This window comes from Chiloscyllium plagiosum, unplaced genomic scaffold (assembly GCF_037043375.1).
Source record: "Chiloscyllium plagiosum isolate Xiang-an unplaced genomic scaffold, Cpla_swu_hap1 HiC_scaffold_15, whole genome shotgun sequence".
Lineage (NCBI taxonomy): Eukaryota > Metazoa > Chordata > Chondrichthyes > Orectolobiformes > Hemiscylliidae > Chiloscyllium > Chiloscyllium plagiosum.
Genome location: NW_028270153.1, coordinates 4,424,177 through 4,444,206, shown reverse-complemented (window position 1 = coordinate 4,444,206; position 20,030 = coordinate 4,424,177). Strand labels below are relative to the sequence as shown.

Sequence of the window (20,030 nt, the reverse complement as noted above, 5' to 3'; positions counted from 1 at the left end):
TTTGATATGTACAGTAGGAGCAAGAGGGTCACTAGGGAAAGGGCAGCTCCCCTCAAAGACAAAGAAGGAAATTTATGCAGGGCAGCTAGAAGAAATGGGGGAGGTCCTCAATGTGTACTTTGTATTCACCAAGGAGAAGGACATGGTGGATGGTCAGATTAGGGATGGGTATGTTGAAATTCTGGGGCATGTCACTATAAAAAAGATGGAGGTGTTATATGTTTTGAAACACATTAAAATACACAAGTCCTCAGGGCCTGATCGGGTCGGTCCCAGGATACTGAGGGAGGCAAAGGAGGAGAATACTGTGGTCTTAACAGAGATCTCTGTAACCTCCTCAGCCACAGCCAGGTCCCACAAGACTCAAGAATAGCCAATGTTGTTCCTTTAGGTGGAAGTGGGTGCTGCAGATGCTGGAGATCAGAGTCAAGGTTAGAGTGGTGCTGGAAAAGCATGGCATGTCAGGCAGCATCCGAGAAACAGGAGAATCAACGTTTCGAGCAAAAGCCCTTCATCAGGAATGTTGTTCCTCTGTTTAGGAAGAGCAACAGTAGTCAACCAGGAAATTGTGGACCACAAGGCTATAAGGTTTTAGAGCCGAATCAGGCCGTTCAGCCCATCCAACCTCCTCCACCATTTGATCATGGCTGATATGTTTCTCAACCCCATTCTCCCGGCTTCTCTCTTTAACTCACCCTTACTAATCAAGAATCTATCTCCATCTGAAATACATTCAGTGACTTGGCCTCCACAGCCCTCTGTAACAATAAGTTCCACAGAGTTCCCACCCTCTGGCTGAAGAAATTCATCCTCATCTCAGTTCTCAAGGGTTGTCCCTTCAAGCTGTGCCCTCGGGTCCAAGTCTCTCCAACAAGTGGAAACATCTTCTCCACACCCACTCTAACCAGCCCTGTCAGTATTCTGGAAGGCTAAATCCCCCCACCCCAACATTTGGATCATTGGAATCTCTTCTGGGGTAGAAGTGACCTGTACAAGAAGGACGGATTGCACCTAAATTGGAAGGGGACTAATATACTGGCAGGGAGATTTGCTAGAGCTGCACAGGAGGATTTAATCTAGTAAGGTGGTGTGTGTCTGTGTGTGCGTGTGACCCAGGGAGATAGTGAGGAAAGAGATAAATCTGAGACCGGTACAAGTCAAACAGTCAGGGCAGGCAGGGACAAAGCAGAGAACAAGGGAGGACTGGTACGTTAAACTGCATTTATTTCAATGCAAGGGGCATAACAGGGAAGGCAGATGAACTCAGGGCATGGTTAGGAATATGGGACTGGGATATCATAGAATTACAGAAACATGGCTCAGGGATGGACAGGACTGGCAGCTTAATGTTCCAGGAACAATGGTATAGGAAGGACAGAAAGGGAGGCAAGAGAGGAGGGGGAGTGGTGTTTTTGATAAGGGACAGGATTACAGCTGTGCTGAGGGAGGATATTCCCTGAAATACATTCAGGGAAGTTATTTGGGTGGAACCGAGAAATAAGAAAGGGCTGATCACCTTATTTGTCTCTCTCTTACATTTTAGATATCTTTAAAAAACTTTTGTAATCTTGCTTTATATTGCTAACTAGCTTACTCTCATATTTCATCTTCTCAAACCCCATTCCTTTTTTAGTTACCCTTTGCTGGCTTTTCATGGCTTCCCAATCCTCTGGTTTCCCACTAATCTTCAACACATTGCTTGCTTTTTCTTTTCATTTTATCCTGTCCCTGACTTTCCCTGTCAGCCACGGTTTCTGCATCCTCCCCTCAGGACCTGTTCCTTGGGATGAGTTTCTGCTGTGCCTCCCGAATTACCCCAAGAAACCCCGCTGCACCATCTTCCCCGCTCGGCTCCCCTTCCAATCAACTCTGGCCAGCTCCTCCCTCATGGCTTTGTAGTTCCCTTTAATCAAGTGTAATGCTGTTACATCTGATTCCAGCTTCTCTCAAACTGCAGAGTGATTCTATTATGTTGTATCACGATTCTATCATATTATCTTCACTACCTCTGTTCCAGTGCTGTATTGTTCTATGTTCTAAGGCTATAATGTTTAATCCTTGAGGGTGAGAAATGGATTGAGTTCAAAAGCAAAGATAGCTTTGCTAAATCTTTGTAAAAGACTGATTAAGATTGTGTCTACATCTGGACACTGTCCATCCGGAAGTTTGTCAAGGTCACAGAGATGGTGCGTGCGGAGGAGGAGGTTTTTGGAACTGGGATGGGCAGTGAGGCCCTACAGTGTTGCAGAGAGACTGGAGGTCGTTAGGAAGAGTCTTTGTAAATCAGTCTGTCTGATCCTGCCAATGTTTTCCCAGTGCTCAGCTGTTTAATTGTTATAAAGGATTCTAACATTTTCTCCATTACCAATGTCAGGCTGACTGGTTTATAATTCCCAGTGTTCTCTCTGTCTCCCTTCTTAAACAGAGGAGTTATGTTAGCTACTCTCCAATCCATAGGAACTCTGGAAGAATCTGTCAGATCTTGGACGATGACCACCAATGCATCCGCTATTTCTTCAGCCCCTTCCTTAAATCCTCTGAGATATAGATTACCAGTGCCTAGGGATTTATCAGCCTTCAATCCCATCAATTTTCCGTACTATTACTTCATTACTTCCCTCTCACTGTACCCTGTGCCGCCGGTGTTCCTAGTGTCCTCCTTTGTGTAAACAGAACCAAAGAATGTTTTTAGTTGGTCAGTCATTTCTTCATTCCCCATTATACATTCCCCTGTTTCTCACTGTAGGGGACCTACACTTCTCTTCATATACCTATAGAAACTTTTAAAATCTGTTTTTATTTTCCCTGCAAGCTTATCCTTGTACTCTATTTTCCCATTCTTAATCAGTCCCTTTGTTCTCCTTTGCTGACCTCTAAACTGTCCCCCCCACTTCAGGTCTGATGATTTTTTTTCAATCCTCAGATACTGGAGCAGTCGATATCCAAATGAAATCATATCTGGGTTTGGGCTGATAAATGTAATTAGCATTAGTGTCAGAGATCTCTTTTTGATATGTAATAGTATTACCACTGCTGAATTCCCCCACTCTAACATTCTGTTGGTTATCATTGACCAGAAACTGAATTGAACCAATCATATAAATACTGTGGCGACTGAGGCTAAGAATCCTAGGGTGAATAACTCCCCTCCTGATTCCCCCCATGCCTGTCCAAGGGGTGTGACGGAATACCCCTCACTTGCCAGGTTAAGTACAATTCCAACAAAACTCAAGAAGCTCAGCATTTTCATGGATAAGCCAGTCTGCTTTATTGGTGCTCTTTCCATTCAACAACACCTTCCAAATCCACAACCACTTCCATCTAGAAGGACAAGAGCAGCAGATACATGGGAATACCACCCCCTGCATGTTTCCCTCCAAGCCACTCACCTGCTGACTTGGAAATATATCGCCGTTCCTTCGTTGTCACTGGGTCAGAATCTTGAAATTCCCTCCCTAAGGGCATTGTGGGTCTGTCTACAGCACATGGACTGTGCTGGTTCAAGAAGATAGCTCACCCCCACCTTGTCAAGGGGCAACTAGGCTGAAACTTTATTGCTGGAACAGCACAGCAGGTCAGACAGCATCTAGGGAACAGAAGATTCGACGTTTCGGGCACATGCCCTTCTTCAGGCAATAAAGTTTCAGCTTTGATCTCCAGCGTCTGCAGACCTCACTTTCTCCTCGAAGGGGCAACTAGGGACAGGCAATAAATGTGACAATGACCACATCCATGAAAGATGGATCTACATCTCAATCTTCTAAATGTCAGCAAACATCAGGATGTTCTTCTCACAACCCGACACCCATGGTCTGATTTGAAGACCAGGTCCTGATTTGAGCTGGGATGTGCAATCGAAGCTGGTGGAGATCTCCAGTGAGGTGATCTGGTGATGTGTACCTCCTCCAGCCTTAAAGCCCATGGAATCCTGTGATTCCAGGCTGTTGGGTCAGGTGTTGCTGGGGAAGGAGGCGGAGTGCCTGGGGGTCCGGGCAGTGGGGGGTAGTGTTGAATGGGGGGATGGTTCTCAGATAGTTTCGATGTGGGACCAGCCTGTGGGTTAATTATGATTCCCAGGAAGGAGGTAAAGATGGTGAGACCATCACAGTGTTGAAATCCCTCCTCGCACCACACTCTGCAGTTTACTCTTCAATACTTTATAAAAGCTGGGAACAACAGCTTAAATGCCTTGTGGAGCTGGGGAAGTACAGCAGGTCAGATAGCATCCGAGGGGCAGGAGAGTCAACTCTTCAGCCTGAAACATTCCCTGCCCCTCGGATGCTGTCTGACCTGTTGTGCTTTCCCAGCCTCACATCCATTGACTCCAGCGTCTCCAGGTTCCTCACTATCTCCGACTTTAACACCTTAACCCTTCAAACCTTCTGAGGCCCAGACACATCCCACAAGGTTATCCTCCCTCTCAGCATTTGTTCTCAGAGACGCTGTGTGAGCCTCTCCCCTTAATCACCTCTGGCCAGTCAAAAACTGACTTTTATCACTGTCCCTCTTACACAACAGCCGAATTGTCACAGGATAAAATCAGCCAATCAGAGAGCAGCTAATCACACCACTTTCTGTGATCAAAGTAATGAAGTATGAAGCAGCTGAAAGTTGCTGACTACCAGCATCCAACTCCAGGGATTCCCACATTCATTCCAGGCTCTGCTGAGGGAGGCATCGCAACAAATGTGGCACAACACCAAAGTGAAGAATCCATCAGAGTTCCTGCCTCTGATTCGTGGCCAGTGAAAAGTATGTGTCTGAACATTGGGTGAGAATAGAACTGGAGACTGACTGTCACAACCCTCCCCTTCCTTTTGCCTTCCCTGTTCACTTGGGGCCCAAATTATTGCCAGTCCCAAGTTGCCTCTTGCAAAGGTGGTGGTGAGCTGCCTTCTTGAACCGCAATATGGAGGAGCCAGTGTTTGACTGGGGTGGACAAAGTCAGAAGTCACATGACACCAGGTTATGATCCAACAGGCAGAGCACTGCCCCACTGTTGGACTATAACCTGGTGTCATGTGACTTCTGACTTCTTGATCTGCTGCAATCCATGTGCTGTAGGTTGACCCACAATGCCCTGGGGAGAAACAGGGCAGCTGACGACTAAGGGACATGATGTTAAAACTAAGGCCTGGACAGAGGTCTGGAAACCTGTCTCACAATGAATTGAGAGATAAATGAAAGTTTAAACCTTGGATCAATAGACCAGGGAATGAAAGACCAGTGAGTCTAACCTCTGTAGGGAAGCTATTGGAGAAAATAGTGAAGGAAAGACTTAATCTCTCCTTGGAGAGGCGAGGTTTGCTCAGGGATAGTCAGCATGGCCTGGACAGAGGGAGGTCATGTCAAACAAATCTGATTAAATCTTTTGACAAAGTGAGCAAGTGTGTAGGTGCGGGTAGGCACTTGACGTAGTTTTTATGGATTTCAGCAAAGCCTTTCACAAGGCCCCACATGGGAGACTGGTAAAGAAGGGAAAGGCTCATGGAATCCAGGCTAACTTGGCAAGTTGGATCTAACATTCATTCAGTGACAGGAGAGAGAGGATAGTGGTAAAAGGCTGCAGGGTGTCCTGTGACATACCTCTGGGATCAGTGCTGGGCCCCTTACTGTTTGTGCTGTATATAAATGATGTAAAAGAAAATGTGGGGGGAGGGGTGATAAGTAAGTTTGGGGATGACACATAGAGAAGCCAATGACAGAGAGGAAGAAGGGCTTAGGTTGCAGGATAGAAATGAATTGGTTAGATAAGCAGATCAATGGTTGATGAAATTTAACCATGATCAGTGCGGGGTGATGCACTTTTGAAGAGGGAACAAGACAAGAGAACATTCTGTGAGTGGCAGGACACGAGGAAGCTCAGAGGAACACAGGGATCTTGGTGTTCTTGTCCACAGATCCCTGAAGGTGGGAGAACAGGTTAACAGTGTCATTAAGGAGGCACGCAGGGTATAAATGATAAGAACAGGGAGCTGCACAGGGCTTTGGTCAGGCCCCACCTGGAGTACTGTGTGCTGTTCTGGGCACCGCGCTATAGGAAGGATGTGACTGTACTGGAGGGAATGGCAAGGGGATTTACCGGGGTGGAGCGTTTCAGCGATGAAGAGAGGCTGGATTAGCTCAGGTTGTTTTCTTTGGAGCAGTGAAGTTTGAGAGGGCGACCTGATAGAGGTGTATAAGATTGTGGGGGGTGTAGACAGGGGGGGATAGAAGAGTCAGGAACAAAGGGCCAGTATAAACCTAAGAAAAGCAGGAGGTTTAGAGAGGATTTGTGGAAAAACACATCCACCCAGAGGGTCGGTGGGGGTCTGGAATGCACTCCCAGGGAGGGTATCTGAGACAGAAACCTCACAACTTGATGATCAATTAAAATGTCATAACATTCAAGGTTATGGCTCTAGCGTAGGAAAGTGAGACCAGTGTAGGTAGTGGTGTATTTTTGATGGTATAGACTGGATGGGCTGTTCTATCCTGGATAATTCAATGAGGAAGGGGAATGAGGTATGGGAGACAAAGGCGAGTAAATGACAAATGAATCACCAGTGACGTCATTGAATGGCAGACAAGTTCAAGAAATCTTGTAGCTCTCTTGAACAAAGAGGTCCATGCAGATCCAGCTCTGGGGTATGGCTATGGGTGTTAAGACATGTCTGTCCATTGAGCTCTATCGTGCAGGGTCCCATGGTGCAGGTGGTAATCCCCTCTGAGGCAGGCATGCTGGACAGGGAAGGTGCCTCAGTCATGTGGACCAACAGGTCGATTTGTAAATCCTTCCAACACGCACCAATGGCACAGAAAGGTTCCTGGTCAGCCTCATGTTGGGAAGACAGTTAGAACCTCTATCATTGTCATCCATAATTCCAAACTGCAACACGCTGATAGAAAATGTGTGTTGCTACAGCAACGCAGACTCCCTGAGTTACAAAAAACAGCACCAGAATTTATTTTGGGATTTTCATGATAGGAGGCCTGTCCTTGAACATTGAAAGCGATTGTTATCATGGCCGTGTAATTTCACAGGCATTCTGTCTGACTGCAGATTGCGTGTTAAAAGGAATTATGAGCAGTTTTGGGTCCCGTATCTAAGGAAGTGCTAGTGTTGGAGGGGGTCCAGAGGAGGTTTACAACAATAATCCCGGGGATGAAGGGCTTGTCATATGAGGAACGGTTGTGGACTCTGGGTCTGTACTCGATGGGGTTCGAAGAATTTGGAGGGGGGATCTGATTAAAACTTACAGAATACTGAGAGGCCTGGATAGAAGGGACGTGGAGAAGATGTTTCCACCCGGAAGGGAGACTAGGACCTGAGGGCACAGCCTCAAAGTGAAGGGACGACCCTTCAGAACGGAGATGAGGAGGAACTTGTTCAGCCGGAGGGTGGGGACTCTGTGGGACTCATTATCACAGAGGGCTGTGGAAGCCAAGTCATTGACAGTATTTAAGACAGAAATAGGTAGGTTCTTGATGAGTAAGTGGATCAAGGGTTACAGGGTTTGAGAAACAAATCAGCCATGATCAAATGGCAGAGGACGCTCTTCTGGTCTTACGCCAGGGTGATGTTACCCCAGTGAAGCAAGTATATACAACAATTCCTCGCTCTTGCCAGATAATAAAGCTGGAGCGCAGAGGGTCAGGACTCGATAATACAGAGGCAGCATCGATAGGCTATCGGGGGTACTCTAACTCATTCCACTGTTCCACTCCACAATTATTCATTGTTTTATTTTTATTGGAGCTTTGCTCGGAAAGCACAGAAATCCAGCTCTCAGCTGTTGTAACTTTAAACAATCCTTCTGGAATCTTGGAAACTGGGAGTGCCGAATTAGCATGGAAGGAGTCCACACAATTACAGGACGGGCAGTCACCACCCCTTACATTGTTTTTATTTATTCACTCATGGGACGTGGGTGTTGCTGGCTGGGTCAACATTTACTGTCCATCCCTAGTTGCCCATTGAGAAAGTGGGAGTGAGCTGCCTTCTTGATCTGTTACTGCCCCTGTGCTGTGGGTTAACCCACGATGCCCTTGGAGAGAGAATTCTAGGATTTTGACCCAGTAACAGTGAAGGAATAGCGATATATTTCCAAGTCAGGATGGTGAGTGGCTTGGAGGGGAACTTGCAGGGGGTGGTGTTCCCATGTATCTGCTGCCCTTGTCCTTCTCGATGGAAGTGTCCGTGGTTTTGGAAGGTGCTGCCTGAGGAGCCTTGTTGAGTTTCCGCAGTGCAGCTTGTAGATAGTACACACTGCTGCTACTGAGCATCTGTGGTGGAGGCAGTGGATGTTTGTGGATGTGGTGCCAATCAAGTGGGTTCTTTGTCCTGGATGGTGTCGAGCTTCTTGAGTGTTGTTGGAGCTGCCCCCATCCAGGGCAAGTGGGGAGTATTCCATTACACTCCTGACTTGTGCCTTGTAGATGGTGGACAGGCTTTGAGATGTCAAGAGTATAGATTAGAGTGTTGCTGGAAAAGCACAGTAGGTCAGGCAACATCCGAGGAGCAGGAAAATCGACGTTTCAGGCAAAAGCCCTGCAGTCCTCACTTTTGCCCTTTGGGGAGTCAAGAGGTGAGTTACCTGCTGAAGTATTCCCAACTTCTGACCTGCCCTTGTAGCCACTGTGTTTATGTGGCATGTCCAGTTGAGTTTCTGGTCCATGGTAACCCCTAGGATGATGATGATAGTGGGGAGTTCAGTGATGGGCAGCAGTTAGATTGTCTCTTATTGGTGATGGTTATAGCGTGGCATTTGTGTGGCATGAATGTTACTTGCCACTTGTCAGCTCAAGCCTGGATATTGTCCAGATCATGTTGCATTTGAATATGGACTCCTTCAGTATCTGAGGAGTAATGGATGGTGCTGAACATTGTGTAATCATCAGTGAACATTCCCACTTCGGATTGAGGGAAGGTCATTGATGAAGCAGCTGAAGATGGTTGGGCCTGGTACACTAACCTGTGAAACTCCTGCAGAGATATCCTGGAGCTGAGATGACTGACCTCCAACAACCACAACCATCTTCCTATGTCTGGTATAACTCTAACCACTGGAGAATTTGCCCCTGATTCCCATTGATTCCAGTTTTGCTCGGGTTCCTTGATGCCACACTCTGTAGAACACAGCCTCGATGTCAAGGGCTGTCACTCTCCCTTCCCCTCTGGAATTCAGCTCTTTTGTCCATGTTTGACCCAAGGCTGTAATGAGGTCAGGAGCTGAGTGGCCCTGGGGGAACCCAAACTGGGCGTCACTGAGCAGGTGCTGTTGATGACACCTTCCATCAGATTCCCGGGGATGGAGAGGAGACTGATGGGGCGGTAACTGGCTGGGTTGGAATTGTCCTGCTTTTTATGTACTAGACATACCTGGGCAGTTTTCCACATTGCCCTTGGAAGGGCTTATGCCCGAAATGTCGATTCTCCTGCTCCTTGGATCCTGCCTGACCTGCTGCGCTTTTCCAGCAACACATTTTTCAGCTCTGATCTCCAGCATCTGTAGTCCTCACTTTCTCTCAATTTTCCACATTGTTGGGTAGATGCTCGTGTTGTAACTGTACTGGAACAGCTTAGCTAAGGGTGTGGCCAGTTCTGGAGCACAGGTCTTCAGTACTATTGCTGGAATATTGTCCGGGCCCATAGCCTTTGCAGTATCCAGTGTCTCCAACCGTTTCCTGATATCACATGGAGTGAATTGAATTGGCTGAAGACTGGTATCTGTGATGCTGGGGGAGCCAGAGATGGATCATCCACTCAGCACTTCTGGCTGAAGATTTTGCAGATAATAACCTCTGCTTGCATTTGTGTAGCACCTCTGACTTCCAAAGGGCCCTCACAGGTGTGTAATCAAATAAAACCAAGCCACATAACTCAGTGTTGGATGAGGGAACTAGGAGCATACAGTGTGGTTGTAAGGAGTCTCCTAAGGGAGGAGAGAGACAGGGTGAAGAAGGAGAGAGACAGGGTGAAGAAGGAGAGAGACAGGGTGAAGAACTTTAGAGAGGCATAGTTTAGGGCCTAAGCTGCTGAAGGCAGAATGAACGAAAAGAGAAACCAACACAGCTGCAGGATTTTGAAACACAAACAGGAAACAGTGAGCGAGCAGCTGGGCATGACTGGTGGGTGATGCATGAACTCCTGGTGTTCTCTTATTAATAAACTCTTTGTGTGTCACATTTTCAGTTCTTGTTGCTCCTTTAAGGAACATGAATTTGAAATGTATAGCAATTTTAGTGTTCAGGGAAAAACTTTCCCTCAAATTACCTGAAGCTGCCCAAAACCACCTGGTAATTATCTGGGGTACATTTCCTAATCATTGTATATTGTATCTCTCAAAACTTTCTACCAGAACCTCCAACAGTCCATACACATTTGACAGAACCATGAATAAGGAAGGCTGTCTCATCATCACAAGGGCAGAGTCACAAATATATTGACACTTGTGTATGGTGAGCTGTTTAAGAGGGAAGAGAAGGATTGAGGAACACAGCATATTGGCCAGGAGAGTAGCTAGCAGACAGTTGGAGGCTTGCCATGGTGTTTGGGAACTCTTGGGAACATCAGACAAGACCTTCCAGTGTTGGGACTTGAAAATCCATAAGACCATTAGACATAGGAGCAGAAATTAGGCCGTATGGCCTATCGAGTCTGCTGTGCCATTCAATCATGGCTGATAGGTTTGTCAACCCCATTTCCTGCTTTCTCCCATAACCTTTGATCCTCTTTACAATCAAGAACCTATCTATCTCCATCTTAAATACACTCAATGACCTGGCCTCCACAGCCTTCTGTGGCAGTGAATTCCATAGATTCCCCACTCTCTGGCTGAAGAAGTTTCTCCTTATCTCTGTTCTAAAGGGTCTTCCCTTTACTCTAAGGCTGTGCCCTCAGGACCTAGTCTCTCCAACCAATGGAAACATCTTCCCACCATCCACTCTGTCCAGGCCATTCAGGATTCTGAAAGTTTAAATCAGATCCCACTCATCCTTATAAACTCCATCGAGTATAGTCCCAGAGTCCTCAAACGTTCTTCATTTGTTAAACCTTGCATTCCCAGGATCATTCTCATGAACCTCCTCAGGAGCCACTCCAGGGTTTAGTACATCCTCCCAGGGCTATAGGGCTCAAAAGTCTGAGGAACTAAAACAGTTGAGTGACATCTTGCTGCAAATGGAAATCAATTAGAACTGACCTGGATTGAGAGAACTTGGGGAATAGTTTTGACATAGACATATCAGATTGGCCTGCAGATATGTTCACTGGGGTTAACTGAGGTCATGGGATGAAGCTGTGCCATGAGTTGAGGCAGGGTGAGTCTCAGCATAAAATCCTCAAACATTAGTCAGTGAGCTCCTCAGGGAAAGCATCACAACAACATAATAAGGAAAAGGTTATAAATGGTTTTACTCTGTATATAAAACCTGTGCTGTCCCTGTCCTGGAGTGTTTGATGGGGACAGTGTAGAGGGAGCTATACTCTGTGTCTAACTCCGTGCTGTCCCTGTCCTGGGAGTGTTTGATGGGGACAGTGTAGAGGGAGCTATACTCTGTGTCTAACTCCGTGCTGTCCCTGTCCTGGGAGTGTTTGATGGGGACAGTGTAGAGGGAGCTATACTCTGTGTCTAACCCCGTGCTGTCCCTGTCCTGGGAGTGTTTGATGGGGGGGACAGTGTAGAGGGAGCTTTACTCTGTATCTAACCTCATGCAATTCCTGTCCTGGGAGTGTTTAATAGGGGACAGTGTAGGGAAAGCTTCACTCTGTATTTAATCCCGTACTGTCCCTATCCAGAGTTGTTAAACCTTCATGTATCTTTACCTGAATTGCCATTTAACCTCATACAATCCTGTACAGAAACAAGCTGGTCAAATATTGAATGTGGTTGTAACGATGAGAAACTGTCCCTCCTCATCCTTCAGTACAACTCAACAGGGCATTAGTGAGACTGCACCTGGAGCACTGGGGACAATGCCAGTCCCCTTATTTGAGGAAGGATTTAGTTGCATTGGAGTAAGTTCAGAGGAGGTTCACTGGATTGATCCAGAGATGAGGGGCTTGTCTTATGAAGAGAGATTGAACAGTTAAAGCCAATCCTCTCTGGAGTTTAGAAGAATGAGAGGAGATCGATTAGAGGTCTTTAAGACGCTATAAGGGATTGACATGGTAGACATGGAGAGGATGTTTCCTCACGTGGGACAATCCAGAACGTGAGGTCATAGCTTTAGGATAATGGATAGTAGATTTCAAACCAAGATGGAGAGGAATTACTTCTCTCAAAGGATCATGAATCTGTGGAATTCATTGTCTCAGCGCGCTGGATGCTGGGACATTGACTTAATTCAAGGAGGAGATAGACAGATTTTTAATCAGTAACGAGTTGGAGGGCAATGGGGAGAAGGCAGGAAAATGGAGCTTAGGCCGAGATGAGATCAGCCATGATCGTATTAAATAGGAGCAGGTTCAATGGACTGAATAGCCTATTCCTGCTACTAGCTCTTCTGTTAATGTTCTTACGTTCTTGTGTTGTCTGCTGTATTTGGCATGGTTGACCATGGTCCTCCAATGTCACCTACATTCTGTTGGTTAACCCTTTCCTGTCCAATTGTAGCCAGAGATGCGGTTACAATGTTATCACTCCCTGCTCCTGACCATTACCTCTGGCCTCCTCCTCTTTTTCATCTCCATGCTTCCATCTGGTCTTGCCATTTAAAGAGATGACACCAGGTTCTCCAAGTATTTTGATGGGCCACTTCTCCCTGGACTCTGAAATGCTAGTCTGCTCGTTCACACTTCCCATTCCCTCAGCTTCCAACTCCATCTCCCTTCCTGTCAACAGTCTGAACCCATCGTGGGCGGCACGGTGGCACAGTGGTTAGCACTGCTGCCTCACAGCGCCAGAGACCCGGGTTCAATTCCCGCCTCAGGCGACTGTGTGGAGTTTGCACGTTCTCCCCGTGTCTGCGTGGGTTTCCTCCGGGTGCTCCGGTTTCCTCCCACAGTCCAAATATGTGCAGGTCAGGTGAATTGGCCATGCTAAATTGCCCATAACGTTAGGTAAGGGGTAAATGTAGGGGTATGGGTGGGTTGCGCTTCGACGGGGCGGTGTGGACTTGTTGGGCTGAAGGGCCTGTTTCCACACTGTAAGTAATCTAATCTAATCTCTGCAGCTTCCTGTGCCAAACTAAACTTCAGAGCCCATTCTCTCCATTATGATGATCTCCTGCTTCCACCACCATGATATCACCCACCTCCATCTCCCCTGCACGCAGGCTCAACTGAAACCTTCATCCCTGCCTTTGTCATGTGGGAGACAGTGAGGACTGTAGATGCTGGAGATCAGAGTCGAGAGTGTGGTGCTGGAAAAGTAGCATCCGAGGAGCAGGAGAGTCAATGTTTCAGGCAAAGGTCCTTCATCATGAATAGCTTCATCATTCCTGATGAAGGGCTTATGCTCGAAACGACAATGTTGCCTGACCAGCTGTGTTTTTCCAGCACCACACTCTTTGACTTTGTCATGTGTGGGCCCATTTTAATTCAAGCTTCTCTGAAGCTAACATGGAAGTGAGGCAGCATTGACATTCATGACTGGGAGGAACTCGCTGCCAATTATTCAAAATGGCACCAACTCATTCATTAAGCTGAAAAGGCTTTGAGTCCAAATGCCTTCATGATGAAGCAGAGGGAGGGAGGGAGGGGAAGCAAATCCCATCGTGGGTCATCCTGCTCCTCATGACCCAGGATCTGGGTCGGGATTGGCCTGTTCACTGACCCGTGGCAAGAACTGATTGTGCTGAGTAGGCATCATCCTCCCAGGCCAATATCCAGAACTCTTGTTCATTCCAGAACTGTCCCACACAGCTTCCTCCTTGAAGTTAGCATTAAACTGAACCCATCCAAACTCTAAAAGTTATATCTTTTGTTTTATTAATTCATGGGACATGGGTGTCGCTGGCTGGGCCAGCAGTTATCACCCATCCCTAGTTGCCCCTTGGAAAGGAGGGGTGAGCTGCCTTCCTGAACCACTGCAGGGCATTTGTTGTAGGTAGACCCACAATGCCCTTAGGGATTTGACATTTCAATGACATTCTGACATTAGCTCACAGGTCAACACTCCCTCAATTCGTTCTTGCAATCAATCCCTCCATTATCTCCCGCTCCTGAGGAGGGGTCACTGGATCTAGAACGTTGACTCTGATTTCTCCCACTGCTGCTGTTAGACTTGCTGAGCTTTTCCAGCAATTCCCAGCATTTTCTGATTTCCAGCGTTTGCAGTTCTTTGGGCTTTCTTTCCTCCATTAGCTCCACCATCTCTCCGTCTGTGTGACCTCCTCCCGAACCCCTGGGATCTTTCCATTCCCTAATAGCAGCCGTGCCTTCAGTTGCCTGGATTGTCCTTAGCTCATTGAACCCCTTCCTAAAGCTAACAGCTTTGAGTAGCTGAGTCTGGTAGCTGTCTCCCCATCACACATACTCACCTGGCTGCAAACAAGGGTTAAAGGAAACAGTTCAGGAGGGCTACAAGAGGTAATCCAATTGGAGGACTTTAATCTTATGAATGAACCTGATTAGATAGTTGGTGGCTCAGTGGTTAGCACTGCTGCCTCAAAGTGCCAGGGACCCAGGTTCAATTCCAGCCTCAGGCGACTCTCTGTGTGGAGTTTGCACGTTCTCCCTGTATGGGTTTTCTCCCACAGTCCAAAGATGTGTAGGTTAAGTGAATTGGCTATGCTAAATTGTCCCATAGTGCCCTGGGATGTGCAGGTTTGGGTGGACTGGCCATGCTAAATTGCCCATAGTGTGCAGGGATGTGTAGGCTGGTTAATTAGCCATGGTAAGTGTGAGGTTACGGGAATAGAATTGGGTTGAGTCTGGGTGGGATGTTCTTCAGAGGGTCATTGTGGAGTCGATGGGTCAAATGGCCTTTTTCCACACGATAGTGTTTCTACGGTTCTGGATACAGTGGTGGAGATGACAATGAGAGAAAGTGAGGACTGCAGATGCTGGAGTACGAAAGCTGAAAAATGTGTTGCTGGAAAAGCGCAGCAGGTCAGGCAGCATCCCAGGAGCAGGAGAATCGACGTTTCAGGCATAAGCCCTTTTTCAGGAATGGATGAGAAGGGCTTATGCCCGAAACGCCAATTCTCGTGCTCCTCGGATGCTGCCTGGCCTGCTGTGTTTTTCCAGCACCACATTTTTCAACTCTGGAGATGACAATGAAAAGTATTGGACTGTAATTAATGCCCCAAGCTAATCTTCTCCCGAAACTACCCTCTCTCCCTCTCCCTCTCCCTCTCCCTCTCCCTCCTCCTTTTCGGTGAAAGTAAATGCAAGAAGTGCTTTTGGTTCTGGGAGAAAGTGTGCAATTTGTTGAAACTGCAAGAAACCCTGGGAAAGTGTTGCTGATATTTTTTGGTTCTGTTTCCCCTCTAGCTGCTGGCCTTACCCTCAGGACAATGAGTGACGGAAGTGAGCAAGTGGCAGGTGATGCAGAAGTTGGCTTGCGGAGTCACAGGTTGCTGGAGATGTGCCTCATTATTGGGATTTCTCCCAAAAACCTGCGGCGGGTGATCCAGGTACATGTCCCAAGTTATACACTCGATAGTCATGACAGGGCTCCTCCCTCCTCCTTTACACTAGCTGCACCATTCCACACTCAAACACCTTCCAGTCCTCCAGAAGATTCATTTCACCCTGTTTCTCTCTCTCTCTCCACAGATGTTGCTGAGTTTCTCCAGCACTCTGTTCAGATTTCAGATTTCCAGCATCCACAGTATTTAGTTTTTACCTCCACAGTGCTGCTTCCCTGTTGTCCAGGTAACAGCCATCATGCAGACTTGGTGTCCCGTCTCTCCCCACCTCAGGAATTGCCTTTGTCACTATGTGTATGTCCTGTGAGTGTGGACCAACAGTTCACAGCCCAATCAGAATACTGGGTCAATCACATCCTGATCTCATCCCCTCCTGATGTCCACACAGGGTACACCACCCCACAGGGTTCCCTCTGTCATGGTCAGACACAAGAGACCCCATTTCTGGCCAAATGCATGAAACTCATTTCTAGCGACCTGGGTTAAAATCTCACCATGATAAAGGCGGAGGTTTGAATTCAACATGGTGACCAAGGAAACATTGCCGATTACTGGAAAACTCCATCTGGTTCACTAACGTTCTTTAGGGAAGGAATCTGCAATCCTTACCCGGTCTGACCTACATGTGACTCCAGACCCACAGAAATGCTATTAATTTTTAACTGCTTTCAGGGCAGTTAGGGAGGAACAATTAATTGCTGACCAGCCAGTGCGCCATATCTCAGGAGCATATTTCTTTTAAAAATCCAGAATAAAAACTGAAAGAACTGTGGATGCTGTAAATCAGAACCAAAAACAGAAATTGCTGGAAAAGCTCAGCAGGTCTGGCAGCATCTGTGGAGAGAAATCAGAGTTTATGTTTCAGGTTGAGTGACCTGAGGAAGGGTCACTCGACCCGAAACTTTAACTCTGTTTCTCTCTCTATAGATGCTGACAGACCTGCTGAGTTTTTCCAGCAATTTCTGTTTTTGTTTGAAATATCCACCTGTGCTGAAGGTCAGAATAAGGACAATAACATAGATACTGTTAGAACCCTTGCTGAAGTTTCATTGTTTTTGTTTAATTACCTTTGCCTAGTTGTGCCATTTCTATTTACACACACCACAGCCATATTTGAAAGATGACCATAGAAACTTTGGCAGCACCAACAATCTCTTCAACGTCTTTGATGTTTGTGTCACAGATGATCACTTTGAGCCTGTCTTCCTTTCAGATCATAATCCCCTGAGATTTATCGCTAAGTTTATAAATAAAACCCCACACTCATCCAGATGGAGCTTAAATCCACAGCCGTTTAAAATAAAAATTGTACTATTTCCAGGAAAGGAAATGTAATTACTAATGCCTTATCCCAAGTGTAGACTGTGATAAATTTAAGAAGGTGACCAGAAAAGTTGGATAATGAGTAAGAATCTTGTGAGAGGAAGTATGAATGGCTGTGAGATTTGTATTTTGTTTGTTGTTTAAGAGTTACTTGGTCATGAAGTGGACTTCCTTTCAAAATAGTGTTTCATATTTTTGAGGGGGGAGACTCATTGAACCCTCTCTGATATTTCAGTATTTTTGTTTTATGACTGATGGACTTTGGGACAGCTTGGGTTAAACAGGAAAAAACAGACGAAACAATCACACAGAGGGTGGTACGTGTTTGGAATGAGCTGCCAGAGGAAGTGGTGGAAGCTGCTACAATTACAGCATTTAAGAGATATCTGGATGGGTACATGAATAGGAAGGGTTTGGAGGGATATGAGCTGGGTGCTGGCAGGTGGGACTAGATTTGGTTGGGATATCTGGTCGGCGTGGATGGGTTGGACCAAAGGGTCTGTCTCTGTGCTGTCCATCTCTCTGACTCTGACTAAGCTTTGTTTATTGGAGGCCAGGCCTGGAGGTTAATTGCAGACTGAGTTTTGATTTAAAAGGTTTTAATTAGATTAGATTCCCTACAGTGTGGGAAAATGCCTTTGGCCCAACAAGTCCACACCAACCCTCCAAAGAGTAACCCATTCCCCTATCCTACATTTACCCCTGACTAATGTCCCTAACTCTGTGGGCAATTTAGCATGGCCAATTCACTTAACCTACATATCTTTTGGACTGTGGGAGGAAACCCACACAAGCACATGGAGAATGTGCAAACTCCACATAGACACTTGCCTGAGGTAGGAATTGAACCCAGGTCCCTAGCACTGTGAGGTAGCAGTGCTAACCACTGAGCCACCATGCCATTCCAGACAGGGCTCTAGCAGACATGATGACACCCCTCCCTACCCCAGGAACATCATCATGTTTAAACAGATAACAGATTTTGGCTATTAATGAGGTCAGCATCTGGGAATTAGTTCCTGTAAGGCTGAGGGAGACCCTATGATTAAGCAGATGGAAGGTATTGAATGGTGACTCAGGCCTTGGGAAGAGTCCGGGGTGGGGGGGAGGAGATCCTGAATTAAAGTTTTTTTTGAAACCATGTTTTCTGTGAGATGGTTCTGGGTTGTTGCTGAGAGAGTGAGAAGATTTGAAAGCTCCCTGCCCAATCTACTAGCCCAGCTACAGGAAATCCAAAGATAGGAAACAAAAGCAGATATCGCTGGAGAAACCCAGCAGGTCTGGCAGCATCTGTGGAGAGAAAGCAGAGATAATGTTTCGGCTCCGGTGACCCTTCTTCAGAACTGAGAACGAAGTTCTGAGGGAGGGTGCCTGGACCCGAAACGTTAACTCTGCCCCGTCTCTCCGCAGATGCTGCCAGACCTGCTGAGTTTCTCCAGCAATTTCTGTGTCTGATTTCCAGCATCCACAGTTCTTTGTTTTTTTCCAAACAGCAGAGAACTGAGGTCGACATATTGCGGTCTTCGCCTGGGTGGACTGAAAAGGTGAACCTGATCAACGTTTCAGTAAAAAAACAGGATGTTCACATTTATACCTGCAACACAATGCATCGTGAAAGCTGTTTATTTAAGCTGGCCAGTTTGGTTGTTTTCTCCTATTGATCTTGTATCTGTCTAGTGAAAATACAGCCGAAAACAAATGTTTCAGGTTTAAAACACAGACATTAATTAGTTTACCGTGGTGTTTAATCTTCTCTCTGCTAGAGCTAGTTTGTATTAAATAAGCTGTTAAATCTTTTGTTAAAGATACAAAAATGGTGTCTGAAGATTAATTATTCACAAAGTTTGGGATTGGTTATTTGAAAGTCTGGTTAGGAACCATTGGAGTGACTCTCTAAGTTCCCTGATGGTTTAATTTTTCTCTGCTGTAGGTACAGACGTAGAAAGGCGGATTTGGTTCTGCTGTCCATGTTGTAACAATCCTGTTAAGGGGAAGCTGAATAAACAGAACGAGAAAGGAGTAGAAGGTCATGTTGACAGAGTGAGATGTCACAGAAAGGGAAGAGGCTTGTGAGGAGTTTATTACGTTAATGTTCTGTATTGTATCATATTAAGGGAATAGACTCTAGTTCCACCGACTTGTTCCAGTCCCATCTCCTCAATCCTCATCATCTCTGGTCCTCTGATAGTGTGAGGGTTAAATCACTTTTTCTCAATATCCTCTCTGCTCTTCAGCCAGTCAATGGAAACCTTTTTTCTTCTGTTTCTTAAAGGACATTGGTTAGGCAATGTTTGGAATACTGTGTACAATTCTGTCTCCTTGCTACTGAAAGGATGTAGTGAAATGTGAAAGGGTTCAGAAAAGATTTACAAGGATGTTGCCAGGGTTGGAGGGTTTGAGCTACAGGGAGAAGCTGAACAGGCTGGGGCTGTTTTCCCTGGAGCGTCGGAGGCTGAGGGGTGACCTTATAGAGGTTTATAAAATCACAAGGTGCATGGATAGGGTAAATAAACAAAGTCTCTTCCCCAGGGTGGGCGGAGTCCAAAACTAGAGGGCATAGTACCAAGGTGAGAGGGGAAAGATTCAAAAGGGATCTAAGGGGCAACTTTTTCACACAGAGGGTGGTACGTGTATGGAATGAGCTGCCAGAGGAAGTGGTGGAGGCTGGTACAATTACAGCATTTAAAAGGCATCTGGATGGGTACATGTGTAGCAAAGGTTTAGAGGGATATGGGTCAAATGCTGGCAAATAGAACTAGATGAATTTAGGATATCTGGTCGTCATGGAGGAGTTGGACCGAAGGGTCTGTTTCCGTATTGTACATTTCTATGACTCTAAAAGCTCCACCATTTGAAATTTTGTTATCTACTGACATCCTTGACCTCATTATAACCCTCTATTTGGCTCTGCTTCCCAAACCCAAGCGGGACCTCCACATTCCCTCTACTACAAAAGGTTTCCTCCTCTCTGCCAATCTCTACACTACATCTGAGATTGAAGTGGGCTGGCACGGTGGCTCAGTGGTTAACACTGCTGCCTCACAGCACCAGGGACCCGGATTTGATTCCGGCCTCAGGCAACTGTCTGTGTGGAGTTTGCACATTCTCCCCATGTCTGTGTGGGTTTCCTC

General features: G+C 46.4%; 1 protein-coding gene across 4 annotated transcripts in view; it reads left to right on the top strand.

Moving 5' to 3' along the window:
• LOC122559887 (DENN domain-containing protein 3-like) overlaps positions 1-20,030 on the top strand; it is a 180,647-nt gene that overhangs the window by 35,765 nt on the left and 124,852 nt on the right. For 3 of the 4 annotated variants that reach the window (XR_015759511.1, XM_087994696.1, XM_087994697.1), the window contains exons 2-3: positions 15,419-15,561; positions 18,393-18,443. Coding sequence is in view for 3 of the 4 variants with exons in the window: in XM_087994696.1 (XP_087850822.1) it covers positions 15,442-15,561; positions 18,393-18,443 (171 nt within the window). In the remaining variant the exon portion in view is untranslated. The remainder of the gene's footprint in view (positions 1-15,418; positions 15,562-18,392; positions 18,444-20,030) is intronic. The other variant, XM_087994698.1, reaches the window with a different exon arrangement.